Here is a 12,466-nt window from a genome sequence, read left to right on the forward strand (position 1 = left end):
CCAGCTTATCTGGACTCCTGTGAAATTTTAATATTGAATATAAATATTCAGTGTCAGTGTGCTCTAGACCTCGGTGATCCTTGTGGGCATGTGTGTGTACTGTGTATTCGTCCATCTCTCTGTTTATCATCGTCTTCTATCACCACCATCATTTATATCTAAACCGTAGCAGAGAATCACTGCTTTTCGAGCTGACACACAGTATCATTTGGTTTGACTCATGCATTTTGGTGATGATAAAAATGGAGACCCAGGGAGGTGAAGGGTTGACTAAGCTCGCAGGGCTGGGTCACATAGGGCCCTTCGAGGGCCCCGTGTCCCCTGGCACTGTGATGTAAGTGGATGTCCACACCACTGCAGTCAGCGCAGCTCCCATGGGTTCCCGCTTACAACCTCTGTGAGGGGCTGACTGTAGTTCATGCCACGTGAGAAAGAATAACCCCAAATGCAAATACGTGATGCCATTATTGGAGGGAGGTGGGCTGGAAAAAGAAACGGTGGATTTGATGTTTAAGGAGACAGGTGAGCATTTCAGGAAGGGTTCCTGCGGCAGAAGGAGCCTGATCATGTTGGCCTATTTTCTTCTTTTTTTTAAAAAAATTTTTTTACTGAAATATAGTCAGTTACTATGCTACTGGTGGGAATGCAGTTTGGTGCAGCCGCTGTGGAAAACAGTATAGAGATTCCTCAAAAAACCAGAAACAGACCTACCATGTGATCCAGCAATCCCACTCTTGGGCATATATCCAGAGGGAACTTTAATTTAAAAAGACACACACATCCCAATGTTCTTAGCAGCACTATTTACAATAGCCAAGACATGGAAGCAACCTAAATGTCCATCCACAGATGACTGGCTAAAGAAGTTGTGGTATGTTTATACAATGGAATGCTACTCAGCCATAAAAAAGAATAAAATAATGCCATTTGCAGCAACATGGATGGACCTGGAGATTGTCGTTCTAAGAGAAGGAAGCTGATCTGAGTGGCACAGTATGGTATTTTTGCAAAGAAAGAAGCTGTGTCTAGTTGTCGGACACTCAGCCAGATGCAATAATAAAATCATTTACGGGAGGATGCAGTGGGGGGAAGTTGAAAAGGGAGATGCGTATCAGCCTAAGGAAATTATCTGCGGGGGTCTGTGCTAGTTGATTTAAGGAAATTAACTGCAGCATTGGAAAATGTAATCTGAGAGAGGGAGGGGAACCAGAGGCCAAGAAATGGGATAAATACCTTGAAGACGACATGCAGCATCATCTGGAGGCCGCTGTTGCCGGGGTATTTCCCGGCAATGTTAGTTGCGGACAAGTTGAAGAGGTTGGCTCCCGTTTCGGTACAGATGGCGTGGACCAGCATTTTCTTCCCCACCCCAGACGGCCCGGCCAAGAGCAGGGACTTCACCAAAGGAGCTTTCTTGTGCACCGCTGCAGAACCTTAAAAAGGCAGAGGAAGAGGCTCTAAGACCCTGCCTAGGAAATACATGGTCCTTAGGCTGGGACTCCTCAAGGCCATAACTCCGCGGCATGACCCCAGCCTGAGCCGCGATGGATGTGTCGAAGGCAGTTCTCACCCGGGGCACGCCTCCTGTCTCAGCCGGCTGTGTGACACCTTTGATTTGTTGTCAGGGCTCAAGGTGGAGCTGTCGGGTCTCCTTGGGTATCTAACACATTCCTTCTCTCTCACCCCTCCCCCTAGCATTTCCCCAGACTCATAATTTTAAAGCGCATTCCTGCAATAACTCACCTCTGGCATTTGGGGGGAGGGGGCAGGGGTCCCTGTGTCTGTCAGGGGCAGCACTACGCCCTTTGAAAGCTTGGAAAGAGGAGTGTGAGATGGACAGCAGGGTACACGGAAGTGTTCAGTAGTGATTCTTAGGGAGAAAGGGGGAAAACCGAGGTCCAGGTGGCGGTAGCCTGACTGCTGTCTTCTGTCCTGGTTTCCAGCCTGTGGGCAGGGGCAGCCAACCTGGCGCTTGATAGTAGAAGGACCTGAGTTTACTAGGTCGGCCACATTGTCCACCCCCTCAAGCCCAGGGTGGGGCTGGGGCCTGAGTGTCTTCCATGGTCCTGAATGTGAGCAGAGCACACTGGGCGCTGAGGAATCACAGGGTGAGCGGAACGAAGTCCTGGAGGGAGCCGTGATCAGCGCCGCTGCCGTCGTGTTGGCTGCCTTCGCTCGGCTGCTGGGCTCCTTGATCAGCTCTGAATGTGCCCGTATCACAGTTACTGCGCTTCTTTGTCTTCCTTTCCTCTCGTCTGAGTGACGAGATGGAGGGCACTTACCTAATACGTAGAAATAATTTTTGTGTTTCCCTCCCACGCTCCGCAAAAGCTTGGAAAGTAGTTTTGCACGAGTTCTCTAAAACGGAGCTCCACGGGCGCGCTTCACTGGTGGTGAGCGCGGGGGACGGCAGTGTGTGATGGCGAAGCAGGCCCCGTTCTCCGCGGCAGCAGAGAGATGCCATTCTTTCTGTCTCCAGTTCAGCACCTGGAGGCTGAGGGCAGCTCAGTCTGTGGCCCTGGCTGGGGACTGCTGGGGACGGCTACGCGGAAAGAGCCAGGATTTGCTGTGAAGAGTTTATGGCCAGGAGAGGAGCTAAACCCGAGTAAGGTAACTAGGAAGGGAGGAAACAGTGCACGGAGATGCAGAGAGGAAAGTATTTCCTGCCTGAGGGATGAGGTGGGAGGGTGGGGGGGCCTCAGGCTGGACTTCCAGGAGAGGGTGGCATCTGAGCTGTCCCTGAAGAGTGGGCAGAACTGACGGGGCCATCTGACAAGGCTGCAAGAGAAGGGGAACGCAGTGACCACCCGCAGCCTGGAGTGGGTGGTCAGGCGGGCCCTGGGGCGGGGCAGAGAATTCTGACTGGCCAGGTAGTGGTGGTCAGCCAGGGGCTGGGGCCAGAGAGTGGTGCCAGCCCTGGGGTCCCTGGGATGTTGGCGGGGGGTTCAGAGTGCTGGCTGAAGACAGGGGGCAAGGAGAGGTCCCAGGAGAGGTGCAGGGAGGGAAGAACAGTGTTGAGGACAGTATGGGGGAGGGGCAGCAAGAGGGAGGGGCAGGGGTGACAGGCGGGGGGACCCAAGAGGACGTGTCATTAACCCTAGGGAAGTGGCTTTCCAGAAGGAACAGAGTGGTCGCCAGGGTCGCTCGGAGGTGCAGAGGGTGTTCCGTTCCCAGTGGCCTCTGTACAGCTGATTGGTTGGGGGGGGAGGGGCCGGGGAGTCCTTAGGGACACACCTGTCACAGTGTCTCTGGCTGTTCCTGCCCATCTCACCTTTCAACGGCAGGTTCTTTTTTAAAATTGAAGTTAGTTGATTTACAATGTTGTGTTAGTTTCTGCTGTACAGCATAGTGATTCAGTTATATACATGTTCTTTTTCACTACAGGCTACTACAAGATATTGAATACAGTTCCCTGTGCTGTACAGTAGGACCTTGTTGCTCATCTATTTTGTATGTATTAGTGTGTATCTGTAAATCCCAAACTCCTAATTTATCCCTTCTCCCCTCCTTTCCCCTTTGGTAACGTCTGTTATTCTGTTTCTATCTTGTAAATCAGTTCATTTGTCTCATTTTTAAAAAGATGTCACATAAAAGTGATACCATGTGATATTTGTCTTTCTCTATCTGACTTCCTTCGCTCAGTGTGACCATCTCCAGGTCCATCCATGTTGCTGCAGTCAGCATTATTTCATTCTTTTTTATGGCTGAGTATCAAGGGCAGTTTTCAGAGTTACCCAGAATTGCTAAGAGACAGAGTAAATTTCCAGGCCTTTGTGTGCTCACCCTTTTCAACTCTTGGAGGATTAGAGAGTCACAAGGAAGCCAGTGTTCCGTGTCCTAAGCCCAGCTCTGCCCCTTCCAACCTTGGACTCGGAGAAAGTTCCTCAGCCTCTTGGAAAGACTTACTCATCTGTTCAGGCGGGTTCAACGTCCACCTCTGCCGGGAGGTGAAACACTGGACAGAAAACACAGTTTCTGCTCCAGACACGCTCTCTCCGTCCCCCTTTTTCCTTTCACAATGTGGGGGCGGTGACATTTCTGGGGGCGGGTGGATGTGAGGAGTGGATGCTGACCAGCTGCCTCCTGGGCACTCCCTGACTGCCCGGGGGCTTTGAGAACTCAAACCTTGCCCCTGGGGCCTGGCTGAGGCTCCTGAGGACCTGGAGGCTGGCGGGAGCTTTGTCGCCTGGCGGCGTGGAGGGTGGGCTCGCGGTATGCCCACAGTGCCCTCTGCCGAGTGGCCACCTGGGTCAGTCCCGGCATCAGCCTGAACAGTCAGGCCAACAAACACATTCTTCTTCGTATCTGGGTCCTATTTTGGACGTATGAGATTCAGGCAAAGCCCTGGAGGGCTGACGTCTGAGGTTGCTTCTCTGTCTGACTTGTTTGTATGCTGCAAACTCACGAACTGGTCACACCCCACTCCGGAGAGGTCAGGGCCCGCGGGGACTTCCGGCTCCTCACTGACAACAGGAGGGTCCGGCGGATGCTTCCTGGGCACACCGCCCGGTACCCTCAGGCCAGCCTGTCGTCTCTGCCCGCCGCGGATGTGAGTACACCACACCCCAGTTTGTGAGGAGTTCTGTTAAAACCTCGCCAGCTCTCGGTGCGTTAGGCTTCAACGCTTTCCATCAGCCTGAGATGAGGCCCGAGGGCTAATCTGCTTGTTTTATTCACACGGCCCCCCTAAATATTGGATATTTATTTTGTTGACCCCAAAGTATTAGATATTTGTTGATGTTTTATATATATATATTTTTTTGTTTGTTGACCCCAAATTCTATTTCCTACTTCTGACATGAAGTTGAAAGAAGAATAAACTATTTCTTGCCAGTAGGTTTAAGTTCGTATTTCAGTCAAAGTGGAACAAGGTAGTAAGTGTCCAAACGACTCCCTTTTCGCTTTAAAGTGATTTCATCAAACACAATGCTATTTCTGTTTCAGAATGGTCGTCAGAGCACAGCCTGGCTGGAGCTCTCGCTCCGGCCCCAGCTGGCTCAGGACACACACAGACTGGGGTCACGACAACACACGCGCACGTGGGGAAGAGCCGCAGGAATCTGCAGGGAGAGCCCCGACTTTGCTGCAGACCCTGGTCCGTCTGCCTGAACCATCACGGTCGAACCTCACTCAGCGGCTGGAGCGGAACCTGGCAGGGCCTGGTGAGCTTATCACAAGCAAGCTATTAGCCTTTGTCTAATTTGACTACTTTGAATGGCAGGCGCTGAGGACACCTGCCAGGCCCTGGAGCTCAGAGTGCTCCGCACACGTTCAAGGACGCCGCAGGTGTGCTTCCCGGGTGCGCCTCTCCGCGTGTCCAGGACGCACTGTCCCAGCGGAACGACCCTCCCTCAGGATTCTCAGTAGGAAGAGTCAGCCCGTTGAGGACGAGCAGGAAGACAGAAGCAGACAGCCCTGCTTCCAGAAAAGGCGCGACAGGGCAGGTGGGGCCTTTACCTAGAGGCAGGACCCCGTAGAGGGTGACGAGCTGTCTGACGTCCAGGAGGGAAGGCATGGGCTCTATGGACACCTGGCGGAGAGTCGTCCCCAGGTAGCTGTACTCGCCTGGGGGGGAGAAGAAACAGGGCGGATGAGTGGGAAGCCGCGCTGGTCTGCCGGCGTGATTTTGGCACTTGCAAAATTAACACAGCATACAAATCTAACATTTCTAAGCAAATATAATCATATGACGGAGAGTCATTACGAAGAACACGTCTGCTCTGAGACGCAGGCTTGAAGAACAACTATCCAGCTGCAAAACCTCCTCTACGCTCACTGTAATCACTGGGCGTTATGTTGAGTGGGATTCTCACCTCCCAGTATTAAAAAAAAATACCTTTGAGTTTTGGTAAGGGAGGAACAAAGTTCTAAAATGAAGGGCCTACGAAGTAGACTGAAATACAGTCGGTTCTATTTAATTTCTGTTCCAAGAGGTCACGTATAACATTTGCACAAACTTTAGAAACCAAGTGTTTAAGCCTGATGTGAAATTTGTACTGGAGCAGTGTAAATCTGAACCTAAAGTACCACCATTTGAAAGGAAGGCTCTGAGTCTAATTTAGGATAAATAGAAACATCTCCTTCTGAGGGTGAGATTCATTAACATTTGTATCATTTTTAAAGGATTACCAAAGGAATAATGCTGAAATAAATCTTTACAGGTTTAATTAGAAGGCATCAAAGGGCTTAATTGTAACTGGTCATAAATCTCAAGTGTTATTTTCTAACTAATTTAGATAAGGTCACCAAGAAAATTAGTGTGGCTGTCTCCATTTGTCACGAGGATGGACTTTTACATGCTCCTATGATTCTCTTTTGATTTGTACCTGAATTTGAAGGCAAAATATTCAATAGCCAGGGCTTGAAAGCATTTTCGAATGCTAAGAAAATTAAGGTGAAAACCAGATAATAATTGCTGTTTTGTTGTGGAGGACAGCCTTTTAAAGCCTCTGTGTGAAAAAAAAAGTCCTTGGCAAGGGCGCCGGTACTGGTGAGGGGGATGAGTGATAATGAAAGCTTCTATGATGCCTTCTGAGCCCACACGTTTTAATGAGCAGGTAATAAATGGGAGCGTGGTTAATTCGCCTTCACCAGAGCGGGAAGAGATCCTGCAGCCACCGTTAAATCCAGCACTGACTGCTGTAAACACCACACAAGAGGGGATGGGAAGGTGACCCCTGTTTTCCTGCTCAAGTAAATCTCAGTTAATACCCAGGTGCGCCATCTTTTCTAGACCCGACCATATTTTACTTAGACAAATTGAGCTGAATTAGTGGGTGTTGACTCTGGTAGAGGGAAGGACCATTTGCCAAGTGAGAAGACTCATTTTGAAAGCACATTAGGAGGTTTTGCTGTCGCCCAGCCTGGAAACCACAAGCCCTTCCCACCTGCTCACTGGGAGCTTGGACACTTCGGGACTGCCTGCACAGACTCCGGGTCTTCCCCAAGGGAGGGAAGGAGGAAAGAGTGGATGAAAAGGTGCTGGAGACAGAAGGCATGAAAAGGGGCGAGGGCACCTGGAACAGCAGGAGGGAAAGAAACAGGGATGCGTTACGGGTTGGGCTGTGTCCCCTTAGTATCCATGTGGTGACGCCCTAACCTGCAGGATCTCGGAACGTGACCGTATTTGGAAGCAAGATTGTTGTAGATGTGACAAGTTAAGCTGAAGTTTTTAGGGTGGGTCCTGCTCCAATAGGACTGGTGTCCTTTATAGAAAGGGGGAGTTTGGACACAGACACACACAAAGGGAGAAGGTCTTGTGAAGATGAAGGCAGAGATGGAGTGATGCAGCAGAAGCCAATGAACGCCGAAGACTGCCCGCAAGCCCCCAGGGGACAGGACGAGGGATGGAATGATGAGGTCGCTTCAAGCTACGCGAGACCGAGAGCGGCCTAGCGTCCGGGCAGAGGCGGATGGATGGGTCTGGGGAGGGGAAGGAAGTGGGAGCTGGAAGAGGCCCGGGGCTGCAGCCAACAGATTCCTTCTCAGAGCCTCTGGAAGAAGCCAGCCTAGGGCTGGGACTTCTGGCCTCCAGCAGTGGGAGAGAGTAATTCTCTGCTGTTTAAGCTGCCCTGTTTGCGGCTGTGGCCACAGCCCTACCGAACGAACCCAGAGGGAGGAAGTAATGAGCGCAGGAACGTGAAACACACTTGAAAAATGGTGAGAAATACAAAATATTTGCGAAATAAAGGTGGAATTGGCCTCTAATGTTTTCCTTCCACCCCCATAGCATTAAAAAGAGCATGAAGTACAGAGCAATTTATTTAAAAAAAATACTAGCTTCTTAAAGAAATTACTTGAGGAAAAGGAGACGGAGAACATAGGAGGAGCCAAGACAGCAAATGACGCTGGTAGGTCTTCAGGTCCCCCGCCGGGACGTGCCGGCCCCTGCCCGGGACATTGCCAGGGGCACACAGGGCATCTTCTTCTAACAACAAGATGAGCACGGCTATGCATGCTGCGCGGTTACAATCCAGGGTAGTGACTTGTTTATAAAATTGGTGACGGATGCAGGCTACCCAGCCTCCAGAATGGAGTCAGCAGAGGCTTCTCCAGGTGAACGTTCCGTTGCAACAGCTCTGCCAGGATTATGCACCACGGGGCACACAGATTCCCACACTTTAGATGCTTTTCTCATGTAAATGTACAAGGCACGTTTTCTCGGGTGGGGTCTGGGGGAGCCACTGGAGTCTTTTCCTCCCAAGGGCGGGCTCTGGATGCCAAGGAGAAAGCAGGAAGCACCAGCCTGGCCTGGGTGTCCGTTCTCCCACCAGACGCAGCGGCTCCTGGACCGCGGGCGGGGCAGTCATCATGTGTGTCCCTCTGTATTTCCCCCCCCAGCAGTGCTGGCCTCGGTGCTTCGTGCTTCTGTGACGTGGACAGGGAGGGAGGTGCTCGGAGGCACCATGAAGTCACAAGCCCTCTTGTTGGCAAAGCCTGAGCCCGCGGAAGCCCGGGCGAGAACGGCGCCGCCAGTCGCAGCAGGGAGCCAGCCAGCTCCGAGCCCGCGCGGCCTGGAGTCCTCCATCTCCTGGCTCCTTAAATATTGAAAGCAATTTCGTCAAGCGGTTGCTGTTCCCATCCATCCTCATCACTGTGGAAACTGAGGCACAGAAAGATTCCACAAGGGACAAGCACCCCAGAGGGTGGCAGCCTCGGAAGGAGGGAGGGAGGAGACATTCCTAGCCTGGGGGTGAGAGGAGGCTGGTTAGGGGCCCTAAGCAGTGGGCATCAGTCCTGTGTCCTGCTGGCATGGGGGACGAGGGAGCAGGGAGGGATCCCGCACTGAGAGAGAGTCCAGGGCAGACCTGAGTGGCCCCTGCAGGCACTGTGGGGTCTTGGCGGGCACCAGGGCCCTGAATATCTCCCTGGCATCCAAGCAGCATGTGGGAACTGGGGACCTTGGTGACACGTGGGGGCAGGGGGGTGGCTCGTAAGGAGGACTGAGTTTGAATAACCTCGGCAGTGTAGCAGTTGTGAAGCTAAATTAAGATTTAAAGAATAAAGAAATGTGCTGCTCCTTGCATATGTGAGGCTGGGGCAGCAGCTGGCTTTTGGGCACAGGACCGGTGCTTGAGCTGGGCAGGTGTGCAGGGACAGAGTGAGGAACGGGAGTGGCAGGGGGGCTGGAGGCTGCGCCTTGGGGGGAGCCGGACACTACGAGCTTGGGCTTCCTCCTCTTCCGAGTCTCCTTCAGCCCTCACTGCTGCTTCTAGTGAGTGTTTGGAGTTGAGTGGCGTTTAGAAGAGAGTGGAATTATACATCATAACCCCCTTTCCCCACAAAAAACTGCCCTGGCAGTGCTGAGCAGGCCTGGACGTGGGCATAGGGTTCCCGGTCAGTGGAGGATGTCCAAACCACGTGGCCACGTTCCGTGTCTGAAGGCCCGTGCTCTGTCCCCGCCTGGATGGGGAAGAGGCGAGGCACAGCTGACACCTGCCCCGCCCGGCTCGCCCAGACGGAGGACGGAAGTGCTCTGAGCGTCAGTTTAGCAGCTCCAGAGCCCAGAAAAGAATGGGTAATGCAGGAACCACGCCTCTGTGTCAAAGTGATAAAGAGAAACCAAGATGTAACACTGACATCAGGAAGCTGAGGATGAGGGGCGCTGGGCCCCTCTCTCCTAATTCCCGGCTTAGACGAGAAGACGAGCCTGACCCACGAGTGTCAGAAGCAGGTAAGCAGCTTCACGGCCGCCCTGCGTGCACTGACTGGGGAGCGGCTGCCCTGATCTGGGAGGTCTACACTGCCAGGCTGGAGAAGGGCACCTGCAGGCTTGGGTGGTCTGTTCCAGAATCAGAAACGGGTTAGGGGAGCCGGCCATCAGTAGTCCAGTGCCTGCCCAGCATCAAAGCCCCCTTCCAGCTGGCTGGGTCCTCCTCAGGATGGAAGCCAAGGCTGGGATGGTAAAAAAGCCCCTCTGTGGCCCATTTCTCCCAAGAATGCACTTGAATTCAAGAAGGATGCAGACACGTATGTCCCAGGAGAAAATTCTATGGTCAAAAAAAAAAAAAAAAGGCTGGCTGAGGCTCTATCTGAGAACACAAGGCTTTCATACAATCTAAATAGTTACGCTTAGGGAAGCACTGGCTGCCATTCTTAGAGCATTGCAGGTGTGACTATGACGCAGGTTGTGAGGGACCCAGCATGGCACAGAATAACAGCATCTCTGGGAGAAGCAAGGAGGGGAAGGACGCTGCCGCCTGCAGGGCAGAGAAGCTGCAGCCCAGGTAACCCGCAGGTGTGTGAACACGCGCGTGCACGCCTGCGCACGTGTGTGCCCACAACACGGGGGCGGTGGGGCCAGCCCTAGGGCACCCCTCCCGTGTGGGACCCCAGGCCTGGGCAGAGGCCAGTCTGGCGTCGCCGGCAGGACACACAGGCAGCTAACACCGGAAGCTATTCCCCACCTCTTTGCGGAGCTAAGGCTCTTTTAAAAGTACCCTTTCACTGTAAAATAAAACACAGATACAGAGAACACTAAAGAAATGTGCAGCCTAGTGAATTCTTGTAAGATGAATATCCTGGTAATGGCTGCCTAGCTTGTAAAATGACACTTTGAGCCACCCCAGAAACAGCTGTCCCCCATGTGCCCCTCCCAGTCACAACTCTCTCCCTTTTCTCCAGATCCATGACAGACCCACGTCCCAGAGACATCTTGGCCTTGCGTTTGTTCTTGGCACCATCCCTGCACTGCGTGTGCTCAGAGACTGCAGTTTGCCCTGGGAGTCTGTGTGAACCTTCAGGGTCCGTCTCCCTCTTTCATTTTTCAGCACAATCCACCTGTGAAAGAAAGACACCCACCTGGGCGTCTGCAGCATCCCCCACGGTCTGCACTCCGCGGGCTGTTTTCCGCGTTCCTCTGCACATCCTGCAAACTGGCAGCTGAGTCTGGAGGCTCGTCCCTTGCAAAGTTTAGGACGTGCTGAGCTTTTACACCGGGAGGCCCAGGATACGTGGTTGTCACTTTTTGTGACATGAGCAGTCACAGACGACCATCGCCCAGATCTGCTGGAGGCAGCAACGCGGTGGTGTCCTAACTCTGCTGTTGGACTTCTATGTGCTGGCTGAAATTATTTCAAGGAGAAACAAATCTTTCATGGATAATTGTTCTTAGTATTTGCTCTGTTCCTTTGCTTTGGTTTTCCTCTTCAGGGGCCTGTGATATCTCCACGTTGGATTTTCCTTGCCCATCCTTAGTATTTGTTCCTTTCTTTTGAAACCTTGTAACCTCATTCTTTACTCCTAGTTTTAAAACTTTCTGTCTTTCACATTTCATTTCTCTTAAAGCATCATTTGTTGCCTTTATTCATTCTTGTATTTGTTGTAATTTAGGTTTTCCTAAAATAATTTTTCCGCTTAAAATGTTCTTCGAATGCTGTCCAACTCATTTCTTCATTTTTCTAATTCTATTTTATGTATTTTTACCTATCTTCTAGCCGTTTCTTGATGCATGTTAGCTTGGTGTGAAGGAGCAGGTTCCAGTGCTGCCTGCTTCATGGGCATGCCTTTTTGTGATGTTCCTTTGTTCCTTACTCTTTCTTTTTTTTTTCATAGAAACTTTGCATGAATTTCAATCTTGAACTTCTCTACTGCTTAAATTTATATGAGTTACTAATCCTGTATTTTCGGAAAATCGTTTGCGTCAGGGTAGCTTTTTAAACTGTTGTTTACACATGTGTGAAAAGCACGGTGACTTGCTTTTCCAGATGGCCTGGTCCTGTGGAATCTCCTCTCCAGCATCTCTATTGTTCCCAGCCCATTTGATTGTGATTTCACTCCCAACAGCGTCTTCTCAGCGTCAGGCGCTGCCTTGCAAGGGAGCTGTGATGCATCGCTTTTAAGAGTGTCTGGAGGCTGGACAGTCCTCACCCCTTCATACTTTCTGACTCTGCCCGTGTTCACTCACCTGCTACTGAAGCGAGCAGGACCGCTCCCAGATGCGGCTGCAGGCATTACCTTGGACTGCGGTGCTTCCCAGTGAGTGCCTGCTGGTGCTTTGGGGGTCTTCTGTTTTGTGTCCCCAAGGGCTTGTACTTTACGTTTTGAGGGGACACCTGGTCATTTCGGTCTCATGTAAGCGCCATCCACAGGCTTTTGCTTTTGCCGTGCAGTTACTCCATTTTCATGTGGGGATTGGAAATATCCACTCCCATCTTTTTTTTTTTTTAACAGCTTTATTGTGGTGTGGTTCCTGTACAGTAAACTACACGTATTTCAGATGTACACTTTGATGGATTTTGATGAATGTATACACCAGTGAAACCACCACCACAATCAGGATAGCTAATATTTCCATCACTCCCCAGGAGGTGCAATTTTTGAATTCCCAATTTATCCCTTCCCACCTCCTTTAGCCCCTGGTAACCATAAGTTTGTTCTCTGTGTCTCTGAGTCTGTTTCTGTTTTGTAGACAAGTTCATTTATGTCCTTTTTTTTTTTTAGATTCCACATATAAGTGATATCATAC

The 12,466-nt window shown here is 51.3% G+C and overlaps 1 protein-coding gene across 1 annotated transcript in view; it reads right to left on the reverse strand.

Moving 5' to 3' along the window:
• DRC11 (dynein regulatory complex subunit 11) overlaps positions 1-12,466 on the reverse strand; it is a 148,833-nt gene that overhangs the window by 34,643 nt on the left and 101,724 nt on the right. Inside the window, exons 14-15 of the mRNA XM_072961889.1 lie at positions 5,458-5,565; positions 1,234-1,433 (exon numbers count right to left, since the gene is read on the reverse strand). Of these exons, the coding sequence (XP_072817990.1) occupies positions 1,234-1,433; positions 5,458-5,565 (308 nt within the window). The remainder of the gene's footprint in view (positions 1-1,233; positions 1,434-5,457; positions 5,566-12,466) is intronic.

Source organism: Vicugna pacos, chromosome 5 (genome assembly GCF_048564905.1).
Source record: "Vicugna pacos chromosome 5, VicPac4, whole genome shotgun sequence".
NCBI lineage: Eukaryota > Metazoa > Chordata > Mammalia > Artiodactyla > Camelidae > Vicugna > Vicugna pacos.